Source organism: Colobus angolensis, unplaced genomic scaffold (assembly GCF_000951035.1).
Source record: "Colobus angolensis palliatus isolate OR3802 unplaced genomic scaffold, Cang.pa_1.0 Scaffold376, whole genome shotgun sequence".
Classification (NCBI taxonomy): Eukaryota; Metazoa; Chordata; class Mammalia; order Primates; family Cercopithecidae; genus Colobus; species Colobus angolensis.
In genome coordinates this window covers 474,034-493,583 of record NW_012117110.1, presented here as the reverse complement: position 1 = coordinate 493,583, position 19,550 = coordinate 474,034, and the positions used below count along the sequence as shown (strand labels likewise).

At 40.8% G+C, this 19,550-nt stretch overlaps 1 protein-coding gene across 2 annotated transcripts in view; it reads left to right on the top strand.

The window, feature by feature from the left end:
* ADAMTSL3 (ADAMTS-like 3) overlaps positions 1–19,550 on the top strand; it is a 418,202-nt gene that overhangs the window by 105,034 nt on the left and 293,618 nt on the right. For both annotated transcript variants that reach the window (XM_011953860.1, XM_011953859.1), the window contains exon 4: positions 9,711–9,838. In XM_011953860.1, the coding sequence (XP_011809250.1) occupies positions 9,711–9,838 (128 nt within the window). The remainder of the gene's footprint in view (positions 1–9,710; positions 9,839–19,550) is intronic.

Genomic DNA, 19,550 nt, shown 5'->3' with positions numbered 1-19,550 from the left:
GGTCAGCTGCCAGTACCTATTGATTATAGCACCTTTGAACTTTGCATCTATGCTCTCCTCCTCCAGACACTGGTAAATCTAGTCTAGTCTCTTGTCTCTTGCATGTCAGTGGCCTTCTAGCTGTGCTGTCTGATGTGAGGCTTTACTCCCTCAATCCTTCCCCATACTCCTCCCAGAGTAATTTTTCCAAAATACAATCTGCCTAAGTCACTCCTCTGCTTAAAAATATTCCAGTGAGTCAATAAATTACTGTGCTGGAAAGCTTCTCTTTGCCCTCCAGATCCACTTTCCACCCTTCCCTGCCCCGTGCTCCACCCACTGGGAAGCTGGCTTGTATGGACAGCATCAATGGTCTCCCTTGCCCTCTGGCTCTTGGTTGGGTTTGGCCAATAATGAGCACTACAGGGGGATTGGAGAGAGGGAGGACAGAAGTGTGTTTATTTCCCCAGCTCTCTCTTTGTGGGTTGCTATGGGCTCTGATTCTCAACTGAAGGCCTTAGCTCTGCTCAGGCAGCCCTGTATACACAGCCCCTGCCTGCCCTTGCCCCATCTAGCTTGCAGGGCCAAGACAGATCATGAGAATCATCAGATCCACAGAATCTGGCTGGCACCAGCCCCAGGGTGCTGCACCAGGCTTCATGGTTTCCCTGTACCCTGTCCACCACCTTGGTAAATAGCATGTTTTAAAAATGCTTCCCAAGCAGGATTGGCAAGTGTGTTAGTGTCTGTGAAATAATGAAAAGTGTTGTGTGCTCAGCATATGTGGTATAAGCAGGAGCCACCTGAGAGATGAAGCTGGACAAAGGGTAGGATAGGGCACAAGCAGCCCAAAGAGGTAGAATATATGTCCTGAGGAATTAGTGAAGGGCTTTAAAGGTGGTAAAATAATTAGGAGCACATTGACTAGGAATGTGTCAACCAAATCCTAGAGGCCATCAACTGTCAGGATAATGAATTTTGGGGCAGTAGAGGGTAGAATGGACTGGAGAAGGGAGACATGAAACACACAAGGTACGGAGCATTTCTGAATAGTACCTAGCACACAACTTTAGATATATGGGTGTTTAATATATCCTGGTCAGACTGAATTGTTGAGTCTGTGTGACAGCTTGAGTGACATTTTTATGCCGTTTACCCAATTCATATTTTAAAATTTCTTGTGTTAAAGACCTTAAGGTAGTATTAACCTGAAAGAATGTATTTACTGTTAACTAAATCTGGGTCATTTGAGATCTCCTTAAATAACCTTTGTGGTAACAGTGGAATGAACATTTATTTGATGTCTGGGAAGTAATATCCCAGTGGAACTCATTTTATTTTGGGTTGTTTTTAATATGGAGCTGTTAATATAGCATTTCCAATAAGTGACCTTATATGTGAAATCTGTGTTTAATTACTAACATTTTAGCAAGACTAGTAGAACTGTACTATTCATTATAAGTCACAGATTTAAGAACTTGTCAGGAAAATATTTTATAATTTGATTTATGCCTGGGGATCCAAGAAAGGCAAGCAGTACTCAAGTCTTTATGAGATGGTGAACATACTTATTCCTACAATATTTTTGACTTTTACCAGCCCTATTATATAATGAGTAAACAATATCTTTTTTGGAATTTTTCATCCAACGTATTCCCCAGCTAGAGCTTTACTTAGGAAAATATGATTTCCTAAGAGATCTTTAAGCCTAATAGTTTGAACCAAACAACACAAAGTGCATATTGCTTCTTTGGAAGTGTTTTCATAGCTTTCCCTTTAGTGTTTTCCTTTTCCCTTTTTTTAAAAAAAGAACTTTTATTGGGTGTTTTATTGTACAAACTATACATGTTTGTCATATAACATTAGAAATTATAGATGATCATAAAAGAAGAAAGTAAAAAGTGTTTGTAATTCCATCACAATTAGAAAACAGAGGTGAGCACAAAATAAGGACTCACATGTAACCTGTCATACGGAAGAAGGTGATAGGGATACATGAGGTGCTGCCCGTGCTTCCAGCAGGGTTGGTATGCTCAGTGGAAAGTCTATCCCAGCTCTCCTAACCAAGGTACAAATTGCTCCTGTTTCAGGGTCTCCTCCCTCTGGGCCCTTTGTGTCTGTTGCTCTTGACAACCAAGGATTGCCATTGCCTCACCACAGCCTTTGTCCCTCTCACCTGATGCTCGTTGACTTGTGAGCTACTTGAGGACCAGATCCACACTTGTATTCCCAGGGCACTGAGCACAGAGCCTTGAACTTAGCAAGCTCTTGTTATAGTTTGTGTGAGAAAATGAACGAATGCATGTGAGTTCATGAACATCAGTCAGGAATGTGAATTCCTCATGAAAGAACCTAGATAAAATGAAATACTTTTGAAAAGCAGAAGTGTAGCTCTGCTTGCAATATAGAGGGGGGAAAAAAGTAAAAGACTTCATAGAGATATCGAAAGAATGTTGTGGTCAAGCAGATCACAGCAGCAGATGTATTTGATCCAAGAGGCGAAATGCTAACTGAGTGATGATAGCTGGGCTGCTGTATTTGACTGGATTCCTGGTCATGAAAGGAAGTGGATCATCAATGGGGAAAACACACAGATGTCCATTAGGAAAAAGCAGGCTTTGTCTGGGGTAAGACAGAAAAAGCTTCTGCCTGGGCCCCTTCTTTAAGAAGAAAATAACTTTTATTAGATGTTTTATTGTAAAATCATACATGTTCATTGTATGACATTAGAAATTATAGATGATGGCTGGGCGTAGTGGTTCATGCCTGTAATCGCAGTACTTTGGGAGGCCTAGGTCGGTGGATCACCTGAGGTGAGAAGTTCAATACCAGCTTGGCCGACATGGTGAAACTCTGTCTCTACTAAAATACAAAAATCAGCCAGGTGTGGTGGCACGTGCCTGTAATCCTAGCACTTGAGAGGCTGAGGTGGGAGAATCGCTTGAACCTGGCAGGCGGAGGTTGCAGTGAGCCAAGATCGTGCCACTGCACTCCAGCCTGGGTGACAGTGTGAGACTTTGTCTCAAAAAATAAATAAAAGAAATTATAGGTGAGCCTTGGACACACATGGTTCTCAAAGCCACAGTTGTTCACCTGCAAAATGGGGATGGTGATATCTATCTTAAAGGGCTTGTTGAGAAGGTTAGAGAGCAGGTAGAAAAAGTACTGGCAGACAGTACTCATGCTGTGCATTAATAATGATTAACAGCGCCTGCATTGTGTAGGACAAAGTTGTTCAGGTCTTCTTCTTCCATGCTCTGCCTCAGATTCTGGCCCCAGACAGGGTCACAGAGTGATATGATATTGATGGACGCAAACTTGGATTGGGTCCACATAACAACTTACCATATAAAATAATAACAACATGGTTTTAATGATTACTTGAGACAACCTAAAGAGATGTTTGAACAGGGGGAATTGGGAGCAGCAGCTATACTCAACTGACAAACACAGACATTCACCTGGGTTACAATCAGGCCAAAGATCGAGCTGATATCAGTCAGCTGTATTTTACTGTCATTTACCTTCAGAACTGGGGCTAACCAATTTGGGGCTGCTATATACCTCTTCTCTCAGGAGGCTTACCACCACCATGCAGCCCAAGAATACAGGTTCCACCCTGCCGGATCCAGTTCCTTCTCATGGCTGATTTCTTCCCTCCCCACAAACCTTTCTGCCTCCTGACATTTGATGACGGTAATTGGTATTATTTCATATTTTTATTGTAACATTAAACTGTGTTCACAGATTCCAAGTCTGATTAGTTGGCTGCTTACTTGGCATTATGGTCGGCTTACTAGTTTAAAAAGCAGAAATATGCATTAATGGAATGCTGTAAGATTAGAGAGCTATGTCCCGCACGTTTATCAGGGACTTGGGTGAAGCCATGGAAGCTGCAGAGCTGAGCACAGTGGCTCGTAGATAGGGTGACAGGATCAGGGTTCAAACAGATCTCAACAGGCTGGTATTCTGGGCCAAAACAAACAAGAGGAAATTCAGTAGTGATAAATGTTAACTCTTGCATAAGTACAAATGGAGAGAAGCTGGCTCTCCCATCATTGTTTTGAAAAAGACATTGTGTTTGAAGAAGAAAATCAATTGCTTACCCTTACTGAGATATTCACCAACTGCATTTGTGGTGATGCTGCCTATACTTTATATGTATTATTTCATTTCAATCTTGTTTGGGTAAAGATTATCATCTTCATTTCACAGATGAATTTTGGAAAGTTTAAGAAACTGAGAGTCAAACAGCTTTTAACCATTATGTGACGCTGTCTCCAGAGCAGATTCCAACAAATGGGCTGGCTGAAAAAGGAAGGACTGGAGGGAGGGAGAGAAGAAGGAAACTTAGGTTTTATCTAAAGAAACCTGGATCATAGGTCCAATGTATAGTCTATGTTCTTAGATTCAGTGTTGTATTCTGGGCACTACATTTTAAGACTTAAAATGTGCAAATTTCGATGTGTGCCAAGAGAAAACACAGTTGCAAAGGATCTGGGAACATAGAAGGAACTAGGAGACTTTAAGAAAGCTTGAGAAGGGCTCTTCTCTAGAAGAGGATCAAGACTCTGTCCACTGCTCTAGAGGGATGGAAGCTCCAGGGAAGCAGGTTCTGTTTCACTGCAAGGAAGACGACACAAACATACATCTTCAGTAGTGTCCCAAGTGGTGCTTCATTCTGCTTCAGTGGAGTTATTTCTGAATGTGTGTGTTATCATTATACTGCTAGGATCAAAGGGAAGAGAGCATAACTGGGTGGAAATCTGGGATATTATTGCTATTCCTCTCCAGAGAAATAATAACAAGCAAAAGGCAGAAGGGCTGGCTGCTGGAGACGGCATTGGGGTTTCAAAACAAAATCCAACCATCTTCCTGGTTGAGGAGAGGAGAAAAACTCAAGGACCCCTCTTGAGGTGCCATTCGTGCTCTACTTTCTTCAAGGGAAAATGTCTTACCTATCCAGTCAGAGAAGCCAAATGCTTCCACTTATAACATGCCTATTTTAGTTATTTTAGAATCCAGATTCTTTTTTTTTTGTAAGTTAAGGTAGAGAAGTTATGGAAGGAAACCTGATTCTAACTATGAACTGAACGGATGGGGTAGTGGGAATAAAAACAAATTAAAACAGTATTGCAAAAACTCTCAACTTTCATTTAAAAATATATATGATGATGTTTTTCAACTTTTCACATTCAACCTTTTGGTATATCGAGTGACAAAATGAAAAATCAATTTCAGCTGTGTATATTTTAAACATTTACCTAAATGATTTGGACTTACCCAACCTAAAAGTCCAGATGAATGTATTAAACTGCTTATTGTATTTTTTGTGAATTGAAACTTTATTTTTTTATTATGTTATAGACAGGACACAGTTATGTTTGGTGACGTTTACTATAGAAAGTTGAACTGAACAGTGTTCTAATTAGAACAGTAAATAGTATGGGTTTAATTAGCCCCTATTCCTGATGACAGATTTGATCAGTCACCAGATATTTATCCTTTCCTTTCACTTGACTGTTACTGAAATATTGCCTCTAGTAGGACTGCTTACTGTGCTATAAATAGGTAGCTTGGCAAGAAGCCATAAAGCCCGCTGACCAGTGAGACTTGAGTGAAAATTATTGGAAAACCCCCTCTTTGCTTCCAGTCATTATTTCTTCATTTCACTTTTGAAGGTCCTTTCCACAGATCCCTCTTTTAATTTAATTTTTTTTTCTTTTGGTTAGATGAGGTAACTTGCCTAAGGGCTTAAGGAAACCTGTGCAATATCTAGTTCAGTCACATGCTGCAGTTTATTAGTATGTCACAGTTTCTTTCATAAACTTTGTGTTCTCCAGCTTAGAACTTACCTATTAAATTCTGTCTGACTTGAACTTTTCTGTACACCAAGAATATGTGGTTTTTGTTTGTTTGCTTCCTTGTTTTTAATTAAGATATGATGTCTTTTATTAAGAAAAGACTGGCCGGGCGCGGTGGCTCAAGCCTGTAATCCCAGCACTTTGGGAGGCCGAGACGGGCGGATCACGAGGTCAGGAGATCGAGACCATCATGGCTAACCCGGTGAAACCCCGTCTCTACTAAAAAATACAAAAAAATTAGCCGGGCGCGGTGGCAGGCGCCTGTAGTCCCAGCTACTCGGGAGGCTGAGGCAGGAGAATGGCGTGAACCTGGGAGGCGGAGCTTGCAGTGAGGTGAGATCCGGCCACTGCACTCCAGCCTGGGCAACAGAGCGAGACTCCGTCTCAAAAAAAAAAAGAAAAGACTACAAAATGCAGAGAAACAGCAATAAAAAAATGTTAAAGTCACCCAAATCCCTCACATGTAGAGGTAGCAACTGTAACATTTTAATTAACCTCTCACTCTTCTCCCTAAGCATGTACAAAGTTTACATGTATGGAAAATGGTATAGATTTAATATGATTATCTAATGATTGTCTTTTTTCCCACCCCAATATTTTTAAAATGGAAATTTCTAAAACCATGAAAGTTCAAATAGTAATAAAACTGGCATTTAACAATTTATCATATTCTGGGGGCGACTAGGGAAAATTAAACATTCAGTTGAAGTTCATTTCCTGTCTTTTCCCAACAACATTCGTTCCTAGTCCTACTTCCTCCATTCTTAGAGCTAATTTGCTATGTTTCCAGCCTATATACCTCCAGCCTATGTACACGTTCTTTTACTAGTACGTTTTGCATATATATGCCTATGCCTATAGCTTTATCTGTAGAGAAGAGATAGAAAATGATATATGTGTTTTTATTTTAATATAATTAAGCCTATCAGTCTTTTCCTTTATAATTTCTACTTTTATTGCTATATATAGGATAGTCTTTCCTATACAACTATTGGTATAGGTATATACCAATATTAATCTATTAATCTATAATATTTCTAATAGTTTATAGTTTCAGTATTTTAACATAAATTTCTAATAGATCTGGAATTTATTTTGGTATATTCTATGAAGAAGTTATCTATGATTTTTAAAAACACAAAACATGCCGGGCACGGTGGCTCACGCCTGTAATCCCAGGACTTTGGGAGGCTGAGGCAGGTGGATCATGAGGTCAGGCGATCGAGACCGTCCTGGCTAACATGATGAAACCCTGTCTCTATTAAAAATACAAAAAATTAGCTGGGTGTGGTGGCATGTACCTGTAGTCCCAGCTACTTGGGAGTCTGGGCCAGGAGAATTGCTTGAACCCGGGAGGCGGAGGTGGCAGTGAGCAGAGATTGCCTCACTGCACTCCAGCCTGGGCGACAAAGCAAGACTCCATCTCAAAAACAAAAACAAAAGCAAAAACAAAAACAAAAACAAAAAAGCAAAAAGCCCACAGAACATTTGTCATGTTGATTTGTGGTGCTATACTATGTCCTTATACTTGGGCTGTTTCTGAACTCTTTTTTTAAATTTAATATGTCGATTTGTTTATTGCTGTGCCAATTCTCTACTCTTAATTGAGACAATTTTCCTCTCATTTTACTTCTTTTACAGTTCTTTTAATTGCATTTAAAAAAACTCATAACATGAGATTTACCCTTTTAATAAATTTTGAAGCATATGGTACAGTATTGTTAATTATAAGTACAATGTTGAAAAGTGGATCTCTAGAACTTTTTAATTTTGCATGGTTGAAACTTTATACCCATTGAACAGTAACTCTTCATTTCCTCATCACCCCAGTCCCTGGCAACACTATTCTACTTTGTGCTTCAATGAGTCAGTCTATGTTAGATACCTCATGTAAGTGGAACCATGCAGTATTTGTCTTTTGTGAGTGGCTTGTTTCACATAGCCTAATGTCCTCAAGATTCATCCGTATTGTGGCATGTGATAGGCTTTCCTTCATTTTAATGGCTCCATAGCATTTCATTGTGTGTATACCACATGTTGTTTATCCATTCATCCGTTGATGGACATTTGGGTTGCTTCCATTGTCTTGGCTATTGCAAACATCTCTTTGCGAGATCCTGATTTCAATTCTTTTGGATAAATACCAAGAAGTTGGATTGCTGGATCATATGTTATTTCTATGTTCTTTCACAACTTTTTATTTTTTTAAATTTTTTTTTATTTTTTTTGAGACAGAGTTTCACTCTGTCATCCAGCCTGGAGTGCAGTAGCACAATCTCAGCTGTCACCTCTGCCTCCCGGGTTCAAGCAATACTGGTGCCTCCGCCTCCCGAGTACCTGAGACTACAGGTATGTGACACCACACCCAGCTAGTTTTTTGTATTTTAGTAGAGATGGGGTTTTGCCATGTTGCCCAGGCTGGTCTCAAACTCCTGAGCTCAGGAAATCTACCCACCTCAGCCTCCCAAAGTGCTAGGATTATAGACATGAGCCACCACGCCTGACCTCCCTTGGCTCTTACAGATATTTATGCCATTATATGAACTTTAGAATCATTTGTTATGTTTCAAAAAATGTTTCTTTGGGGATTTTGATGGGACTTGCTGTAAACTTATAGATAATCTTGGAGAGAAGTAGCATTTTACAGTATTGAGTCTACTCATTCAGGGCTATAGTTGTTTCTTCATTTATTCAAGTATATTTTAGGCCCCTTAGTAAAGTTTTGTAACTTAATAATAAGCTTCATTTCTTTTCACGTCTATACCTACATCTATCTATGTACTTTTTACTTGTAATTCCCCCTCTTCTCTGTAGTATTCTGAATTAAGTCATTGGTGGAAAGTCTAGGAGACCAGTTAAACCAAATTGTACTCATAATTGACTCTTTGCTATTTTCTTGGATTCGAAACCTTTATGACTTGGCCAAGTGTGTTCGTATGACTTTGTTTTCTATGAATGGAGGTTCCATAAAACCTTATGCAAGGTTTCTTGGGAGTTACCGCCAGTCTGCCTGACATACAAGCAAGTCAGCATTCACTCATGAGCGCTTCTTCTTTTTTTTTTCCTGAGACAGAGTCTTGCTCTGTTGCCCAGGCTGGAGTGCAGTGGTACAATCTTGGCTCACTTCAACCTCCGCCTCCTGGGTTCAAGTGATTCTCCTGCTTTAGCCTCCCGAGTAGCTGGGATTACAGACGCGTACCATCACACCTGGCTAATTTTTGTATTTTTAGTAGATGGGGTTTAGGCTCAAGTGGGGTCCCTGCTATGTAAGTTAGAAAACAGAATAATATAATTGATATTTAGCCAACTTATTTAAATTCAGGACTGATAAAATTTCAGATATAATACTGAGCTTAAAAGCCATCTCGACAAAACCTTCTTAAGGTGGAAAGGCATGTATGTATCAACTGATTTTCATATAAACTTGTCTTTTTTTTTTTTTTAATGCAGTCATTCCAAAGCAAAGCATTTTTGGGTAGCATTGGTCTTTATGAAGAGCTTAGAAGATGACTCTGGATTTGGGAGGCTGAGGTGGGTGTATCACCTGAGGTTAGGAGTTCAAGACCAACCTGGCCAACATGGCAAAACCCTGTCTCTGCTAAAAATAGAAAAGTTAGTTGGGCATGGTGGCAGGCGCCTATAATCCCAGTTACTCTGGAGGCTGAAGCAAGAGAATTACTTGAACCCAGGAGGGGGAGGTTGCAGCCAGCCGAAATTGCGCCAAGATTGAAACTCTCTCTCAATTAAAAAAAAAAAAAGATGACTCTGGAATAACTGGGGAAGCTTTGGGATATTTCTACCACATTCGTCTGAATTTATTGTGTGTGTGTGTTTTTTGTTTTGTTTTGTTTTGTTTTTAACATCTAGACCTCAAGAAACACTCGTTCAGATGAAGACAAAGATGGCAACTGGGATGCTTGGGGCGACTGGAGTGACTGCTCCCGGACCTGCGGGGGAGGAGCGTCATATTCTCTGCGGAGGTGTTTGACCGGAAGGTCAGTGGTGGCTTCACTTGCTCCTGCATGTGGAATGTGTCAGTGCCTCTGGATGGGTGGAGAGGAGAGATAACTTTATTTGGCTTTGGAATGTACTGTGATAATGGTATAACATTTGCTTTGTCTAAATATGAATCAACCTCAGGTTCACATATTTCAGCAGCAATGATCCCGTTTGCGTGGGTGTGGCCATGTTGCACACAGGACCCAGGAGCACCAGATACTTTGGGCTTTGAGGAAAAGAAATCCTGGCACCTTAAGTCAATGATTTAAAGTTGTCAAGAGTTGGGGCAAGAGGTCAAGTCTTCTGAGTTCTGCCCTTGGGTTGCTGCAACTTAATCCAGTTCTTGTTCATCTATTCTGAGCAACCTATTGATTGAGAACATGATGCAAGTTCTGTTTTCACATTTTAGATATGTTTATGTTAAATAGCATTTACAAAAAATGTAAAATCAGCTTATTTTAAAAAACCTGTAAATTTGTAATAAGCCTGTGCTTATCATTGTTTTTGAGACACTGGAAGGTAATTCTTTATGGAACAGTTTAATTCCCAGTCAAGGATTTTGCATCAGCTCTTAGGTAAGACAGAGACCCAGATTGGTGGAATCTGATGTTCTAGTCTTGTACAAAAGAAGAGTCCAAGATTATGTCAGTCATCTTCAGATTTGGGATACTGTTAGGTAAAAGAGTAAATTAGCCTTTGCCAATTAGCTTCAAGATATAGAGTAGAAATGCAGGGAGAGCATATTTTGGCTCGAGCTTGTATTTCATTGAGGTCACTGTTTTACCATACATTAAACAGTGACCAAGTATGTCCTCCAGTTTTCTTGAGACAATGCAGAGCAGGGCAGATGAGAGACTGTACATGTGGCCTTTGAGAAGGAAGACTCACTGGTCTACTCCAGGAAGGCATGGGAAGGCTGCTGGAGGTACTGTAGTAGCATTCCCCTAGGGTGAGTTCTAACTCAGAGCATGGAAGCTTCAGTAAAGTATTGTAGAACTAAGTCCAGAGATTTTCTTGCAAAGACAAAGGGTTACATCTGCCTTCTCGTATTTCCACCTTGGTGAGGAGATACAGGCCCTGGTACTCTGTGTCATGCTGTGTGGAAGAATGATGGAGTATCATGTTGTATTGGGATATATTTATTCTGCCAAGGAGGCTGCAATAGGAGAGCTACACCCTGTGGGCAAGGGGAGGGGGCTTTTATTTATTTATATTTTTTGAGATAGAGTCACACTCTGTTGCCCAGACTGGAGTGCAGTGGCGGGATCTGGGTTCACTGAAACCTCTGCCTCCCAGGTTCACGCAATTCTTCTGCCTCAGCCTCCCAAGTAACTGGGATTATAGGCACCTGCCACCATGCCTAGCTAATTTTTGTATTTTTAGTAGAGATGGGTTTTCACCATGTTGGCCAGGATGGTCTTGAACTCCTGACCTGAATGATCCATCTGCCTCGACCTCCCAAAGTGCTGGGATTACAGGCATGAGCCACCATGCCCAGCCAGGGGGCTTCTTATGTAAAGGGTAAGTTCTTTCCCACTGCTGGCCAGCCACATGGGGGAGAAGTTTCCAGCCTGGAAATGAGTGGGGAAGGGAGAACTTTGGCATCTCTTTCCAAACTTCAAGTCTGAGAAGTCTGAATAATTTGCAATTAGTGGTAGGGTTAGAGTGGGAAAGGAATGGAATTTCTTTGCATTGGTCTTTTTGTTTTTCTAGTACATACTTGCGTTTGTTAAAAACAATTTAGAGGACTATATTAAGGACCATGAATAACCACTTTCATCCTATTGTCATACAACTAAAATGTTCATATATTTATTATTTGGTTTATTTTAAAAATTTCTTTGATTTTGCTTGGAACATAATTTTGCCAAGTGATATATCTCCAGAATGCTTGTGAGTTTCTGTCTTCTGTTTCCTAACCGGGCCCTGCCACTGATGAAAAAGGCTGCAGGTAAGGAAGAGCAGTTGCTCAACTTCTTCCATCTTTTCCACTTGTATTCAGAAGGGGAGATTTGGGTAAAAGGAGAGGAAAGGGAGGCAGGAGAGTTCTTAGTTCACTTTATTGTTGAGAGCAGGTATTGGTGCTCTCTGTTTGGCAAGTGTCTTAAGCTGACTGTTGTGAGCACTTTGATGGATTTTCTGAGAACTTGCCTTTGCTCTCCCAAATTCCCTGGGATTTCTTGCCTCCAATTCCCTTGAAATGTGCTATTCACAACACTTTGTCTTGGTAATATTGCTCTTTCCTCAGCTCTGGGACTGCTAGACATGCCCTCAGCTTCTCCCTATTTACATGTGCTAACCCCTCTGTGGCCATCCTGGTAAGTTCCTAAGACAACCACATGCTGGCACTCATGCACGTGCCCACATCTGGTTCACAGGAAACCCTCATGTAAAGTTTGCTAAACAAACTCTTCAAGTCCAGGGAGCCAGTGCTGCAAAACCTACTCTGCTGACATGGGCTGCTGCAGCTGTTCTCTCAGCCCTTAAATTTCTCAGGTGTGAATTAAATACCAACCGACTGTTGGCGACACATATTGAACTCTTCAAGTGGTATCCTTAAAATTTCTTCCTCTTGATTTGGGGTTAGCAGACTGAAGCCCTCATCCCTTCTCCTTGATGGAATAGAATGAGAGGTAGGCTCATAGCATACCTTTCTTGATGAAATCTTCAGAAGTTCTTCCTGTAGGTCTCTGGCTCCAGATCCTTTTAATTCCCTTGATGTGGGTAAGGAGTTTAACTCCAGTGAATTAAACTAACACATATCCTGCCTTCAAGGTTCTTACATCTAAAGAGACAAACAATAAACAAGTAAACAATCAAATTATATATAATTAAAAATCATGTCATTGGCCAGGCATGGTGGCTTACACCTATAATCCCAGCACTTTGGGAGGCCGAGGCAGGAGGATCACCTGAGGTTGGGAGTTTGAGACCAGCCTGACCAACATGGAGAAAACCCATCTCTACTAAAAATACAAAATTAGCTTGGTGTGGCGGTGTATGCCTGTAACTCCAGCTACTTGGTAGGCTGAGGCAGGAGAATTGCTTGAACCCGGGAGGCGGAGGTTTCAGTGAGCCAAGATTATGCCATTGTACTCCAGCCTGGGCAACAAGAGTGAAACTCTGTCTCAAAAAATATATATATATATAGTGTTAAGGCGATGCATAAAATGGTCAGGGAAGCCCTCTGTGCTGGGGCATGTTTATGCTGAGACCTTACTGCTAAGAAGAAATCAGTTATGTGATGGGAAGGGTTATGAGACCAAAAGAGTTCAAATAGTGGGAGCAGCATATGAAATATCCTGAAGCAGGAAGTGAAAACAGCCTTTTATGCCTGGTGAACAATTAGATAAGAGTGAGCAGAATGGGCAGTCCCCTGTTGACTGCCTCTGCAGACAGAGCCTTGGTGGGCACAGAGTCAGCCAGCATCCCACCCTGGGCTAACACTGTGCAGAGAACAGTGGATCCTGCCCCACCCTGAGCAACCACTCCTGCTTGTGGGGCACACAGAAGGCACTCAGACCTGCACCTGCCAGTGCCCTGCCCCCCAAGCCAACACCACCTCCAGCATGACTGTACCCACAGTACCCACCCCCAGCTGCATTGCCTCCACCACTGTGGTGAATGCCTACAGGGAGGCAGGACCCCCCGCACCTGCTAGCACTCCACTGTAGCTGCCACTACCTCTGCTGCTGGTATGTGCAAATGAGGATGGATCCCGCTGTCATCATGCTATGAAATGCTTTGGCTGACATGAGCCATCAGAGTGTAATGACCAGCAGTCCAAAAACACCTTGGCCCCCCAGTGCAGTGGATTCCTAACATCAGGGAGCCAGAGAACAAAATGGGGGCCCAATACAAGTACCCCAGAATTAGAACATCCAGTCCAGGTATTGGGAGCTGAGTTTTGGCCCCCTAAAATCTTTAATAAATGAAGCCAGTTGGCTGAATCAACCTTTATACTAGAATCAAGCCCTCAAGGTCATCCAAAAAAAAAAAAAAAAGATAAACAAAATTATGCAAAAAGTCAGCAACCTCAAGGATTAAAGGAAGATAAGCCCACAAAGATGAGAAAGAATCAGCACAAGAACCCTGACAACTCAAAAAGCCAGAGTGCCTTCTTTCTAATAAATGACCACTTTGCCTCTCCAGCAAGGGTTCTGAACCAGGTTGAGGTAGATGAAGTGACAGAAACAGAGTTCAGAATATGGACAGAAATGAAGATCTTTGAGCTATAGCAGTATGTTGAAACCCAGTCCAAGGAAGCTAAAAATCATTATAAAACAATACTGGGACTGGCAGACCAAATAGTCAGTATAGAAAAGTATGTAACTGAACTGAGAGAGCTGAAAAACATCCTACAAGAATTTCATAATGCAATTGCAAGTATTAATAGCAGAATAGAACAAGCAGAGGAAAGAATCTCAGAGCTTGAAGACTGGCTTTCTGAAATAAGCAGACAAGAATAGAGAAAAAAAGAATGAAAGGAATGAACAAAACCTCTGAGAAATATGGGATTATGTAAAGAAACCAAATGTATGACTTATTGGTGTTCCTGAAAAAGAGGGGGATAATGGAACCAACTTGGAAAACATTTTTCAGGATATCATCCATGAGAACTTCATGGATGAACCCAACTAGCTAGAAAGGCCAACACTGAAATTCAGGAAATGCAGAGAACCCCAGTAAAATATTTCCCAAGATCATCCCAAGAGATATAGCCATTAGATCCTCCAAAGTTGAAACAAGAGAAAAAATGTTAAAGACAGACAGAGAGAAAGGTCAGGTCATCTACAAAGGGAAGTCCATTGACTACCTGCAGACTTCTCAGCTGAAACCTTACAAGTGAGAAGAGATTCTGGCCCAGTATTCAACGTTCTTAAAGTAAATTCCAACCCAGAATTTCATATCCAGCCAATTAAGCTTCGTAAGTGAACAATAAATAAGATCCTTTTCAGACAAGCAAATATTGAGAGAATTTGTTACCATCAGACCTGCCTTATAAGAGCTCCTGAAGGAAGCACTAAATATGGAAAGGAAAGACCATTACCAGCCACTACAAAAACATACTGAAGAACATAGACCAGTGACAGCATAAAGCAACCACATAAACAAGTCTGCAAAATAACCAGCTAACATCATACTGACAAGATCAAATCCATACATATCAATACTAACCTTGAATGTAAGTGGGCTAAATGCCCCAATTAAAAGACACAGAGTAGCAAGCTGGATAAAGAACCAAGACCCATTGGTATGCTTGTCTTCAAGAGACCCATCTCACATGCAGTGATGCACATAGGCTCAAATGAAGGGATGGAGAAAAATATACCAAGCAAATGGAAAACAGAAAAAAGCAGAGGTTTCAATCCTAGTTTCAGACAAAACAGACTTTAAACCAGAAAAATTTTAAAAGATGAAGAAGGGTGTTACATAGTGGTAAAGGGTTCAATTCAGCAAGAAGACCAAACTGTCCTAAATATATATGCACTCAACACAGCAGCACCCAGATTCATGAAGCAAGTTCTTAGAGACCTTCAAAGAGATTTAGACTCCCTCAGAGTAATAATAAAAGACTTTAACACCCAACTGACAATATTAGACAGATCATTAAGACAGAAAATTAACAAAGATATTCAGGACCTGAACTCAGCACTGGATCAAATGAACCTGATAGACATCTACAGACCTCTCTACCCCAGAACAGCAGAATATACATTCTTCTCATTACCACATGGCACTTACTCTAAAGTTGATCACCTAATTGAAAGTAAAACACTCCTCAGCAAATGCAAAAGAACTGAAATCATAAAAATCAATCTCTCAGACCACAGCACAATCAAATTAGAAATCAAGACTAAGAAAATCACTCGAAACCATACAATCATATGAAAATTGAATAACCTGCTTCTGAATGACTTTGGGGTAAATAATGAATTTAGGGCAGAAATCAAGAAGTTATTTGAAACTAATGAGAACAAAGATATAACATGCCAGAATTTCTGGGACATGGCTAAGGTGATGTTAAAAGGGAAATTTATAGCACTAAATGCCCACATCAAAAAGTTAGAAAGATCTCAATTTAACAACCTAACATCACAATGAAAAGAACTAGAGAACCAAGAGCAAACCAATCCCAAAGCTAGCAGAAGACAAGAAATAAATCAGAGCTGAACTGAAGGAGACTGAGACACAAAAAAACATTCAAAAGATCAATGAGTCGGGTGTGGTGGCTCACGCCTGTAATCCCAGCACTTTGGGAGGCTGAGGCAGGTGGATCACCTGAGGTCTGGAGTTTGAGACCAGCCTGACCAACATGGAGAAACCCCATCTCTACTAAAAATACAAAATTAGCTGGGCGTGGTGGCATATGCCTGTCATCCCAGCTACTTGGGAGGCTGAAGCAGGAGAATCACTTGAACCTGGGGTGAGGGGTTTGCGGTGAGCTGAGACTGTGCCATTGCATTCCAGCCTGGGCAATAAGAGTGAAACTCGATCTCAAAAAAAAAAAAAAAAAAAAAAAAACCAATGAATTCAGGAACTGGTTTTTTGAAAAAAATTAATAAAATAGATAGACTGCTAGCTAGACTAATAAAAAGGCAAAGAGAGAAGATGGAAATAAACACAATCAGAAATGATAAAGGACATATTGCCACTGATACCACAGAAATACAACCATCAGAGAATATGAGCACATCAATGCACATAAGCTAGAAAATCTAGAAGAAATAGATAAATTCCTTGACGCATACACCCTCTGAAGACTGAAGAAATCGAATCCAGGAAGAAATCAAATCCCTGAGCAGACCAATAATGAGCTCTGAAACTGAATCGGTAATAAATAGCCTACCAGCCAAAAAAGCCCAGGATGAGATGGATTTACAGCTGAATTCTACCAGAGGTACAAGGAACAGCTACTACCATTCCTGTAGAAACTATTCCAAAAAACTGAGGAGGAGGACTCCTCCCTAACTCACTCTATTAAGGCCAGCATCATCCTGATACCAAAATCTGGCGGAGACACAACAAAGAAAGAAGACTTTGGGCCAATACTTTTGATAAACATTGATGCAGTAATCCTCAACAAAATACTGACAAACTGAATCCAACAACACATCAAAAAGTTTATCTACCACAGTGAAGTAAGCTATATCCCTGGGATGCAAGATTGAGTCAACATATACAAATGAATAACCATGACTCATTATTTAAACAGAACTAGGCCGGGTGCGGTGGCTCACGCCTGTAATCCCAGCACTTTTGGAAGCTGAGGTGGGCAGATCTCGAAGTCAGGAGATTGAGACCATCCTGTGGTCTCACTGTGAAACACTGTGAAACTCTGTCTCCACTAAAAATACAAAAAAATTAGCCGGGCAGGGTGGCACGCGCCTGTAATCCCAGATATTCGGAAGGCTGAGGCAGGAGAATTGCTTGAACCCAGGAGGCGGGGGTTGCGGTGAGCCGAGATCGTGCCATTGCACTCCAGCCTGGGTGACAGAGCAAGACTGTCTCTGGGAAGCTGAGACAGGTGGATTACCTGAGGTCAGGAGTTCAAGACCAGCCTGGCCAACATGGTGAAACCCTGTCTTTATTAAAAATACAAAAAATTAGACAGGTCCAGTGGCGCACACCTGTAATCCCAGCTACTCAGAAGGCTGAGGCAGGAGACTCGCTTGAACCCGCGAGGCAGAGGTTGCTGTGAGCTGAGATTGTGCTACTGTACTCCAGCCTGGGCGACAGAGCAAGACTTTGTCTCCAAAACAAAACAAAACAAAACTGTACTCCAGCCTGGGCGACAGAGCAAGACTTTGTCTCCAAAACAAAACAAAACAAAAGACAGAACTAAAGACAAAAACCACATGATTATCTTAATAGATGCAGAGAAGGCTTTTCATAAAATTCCACACTTCTTCATGTTAAAAACTCTCAATAAGGCTTGGCATGGTGGCTCATGCCTGTAATCCCAGCACTTTGGGAGGCTGAGACAGGTGGATCCCCTGAGGTCGAGAATTCAAGACCACCTGACCAACATGATGAAACCCTGTCTCCATTAAAAATACAAAAATTAGCTGGGCATGGTGGCGGGCGCCTATAATCCCAACTACTTGGAAGGCTGAGGCAGGATGATCACTTGAACGCAGGAGGCAGAGGTTACAGTGAGCCGAGATTGTGCCTTGCAGCCTGGGCAACAAGAGTGGAACTCCATGTCAAAAAAACAAAAACAAAAACAAAAACAATCAAACAAACAAACAAAAAAACCTCTCAATTAAATAGATATTCAAGGAACATACATCAAAATAGTAAGAGCCATCTATGACAAACCCGCAGTCAACATCATACTGAATGGATGAAAGCTGGAAGCATTCCCCTTGAAAACCAGCACAAGACAAGGATGACCTCTCTCACTACTCCTGTTCAGCATAGTGCTGGAAGTTTTGGATGAGGCAGTCAGGCAAGATAAAGAAATAAAGAGCATTTAAATAGGAAGAGAGGAAGTTAAACTGTCCCTGTTGGCAGATGACATATCCTATATCTGGAAAACCCCATAGTCTCAGGCCAAAAGCTCCCTAAGCTGATAACTTCAGCAAAGTCTCAGGATATAAAATCAATGTGCAAAAATCATTAATATTGTTATACATCAGCAGTCAAGCCAAGAGCCAAATCAGGAAGACAATCCCATTCACAGTTGTCACACACACAAAATAAAATACCTAGGAATACAGCCAACCAGGGAGGTGGAATATTTCTACAAGGAGAACTACAAAACACCACTTGAAGAAATCAGAGATGACACAAACAAGTGGAATAACATCCTATGCTCATGGATAGAAAGAATCAATATTGTTAAAATGGCTATGCTGCCCAAAGCAATTTGTAGATTCAATGCTATTTCTATTCAAGTAACATTGAAATTCTTTACAGAACTAGAAAAAAAAAATTACTTTAACATCCATGTGGAACCAAAAAAGAGCCTGAATAGCCAAGGCAATCCTAAACAAAAAGAACGAACCAGGAGGCATCATGCTACCTGACTTAAAACTATACTTCAGGGCTACAGTAACCAAAACATCATGATACTGGTGCAAAAACAGACACATATGCTAATTGAACAAAATAGAGAACCTAGAAGTAAGGCCACACACCTACAACTTCTGATCTTCACAAACCTGACAAAAACAAGCAATGGAGAAAGGATTTCCTATTCGATAATTGGTGCTGGGATAATTGGGTAGCCATACGTAGAAGATTGAAACTGGATCCATTGTATACATCATATACAAAAATTAACTCAAGATGGATTAAAGACTAAAATATAAAACCCAAAACTATAAATACCCTGGAAGACAACCTAGGCAATACCATTATGGACATTGGAATGGGCAAAAATTTCATGATGAAGACACCAAAAGCAGTTTCAATAAAAGCAAAAATTGAAAAATAAGATGTAATTAAACTAGTAGGTTTCTGCACAGCAAAATAAACTATCAATAGAGTGAAAAGACAGCCTATAGAATGGAAGAAAAATTTTGCAAACTATGTATCTGACAAAGGAACTTAAATTTACAAGAAAAAAACCAAACAACTCCATTAAAAGTGGGCAAAGGACATGAACAGTTTTCAAGAGAAGACATGTGGCCAAAAATCATACAAAAAAAGCTCATCATTGATCATTAGAGAAATAAAAATCAAAACCACAATGAGATACCA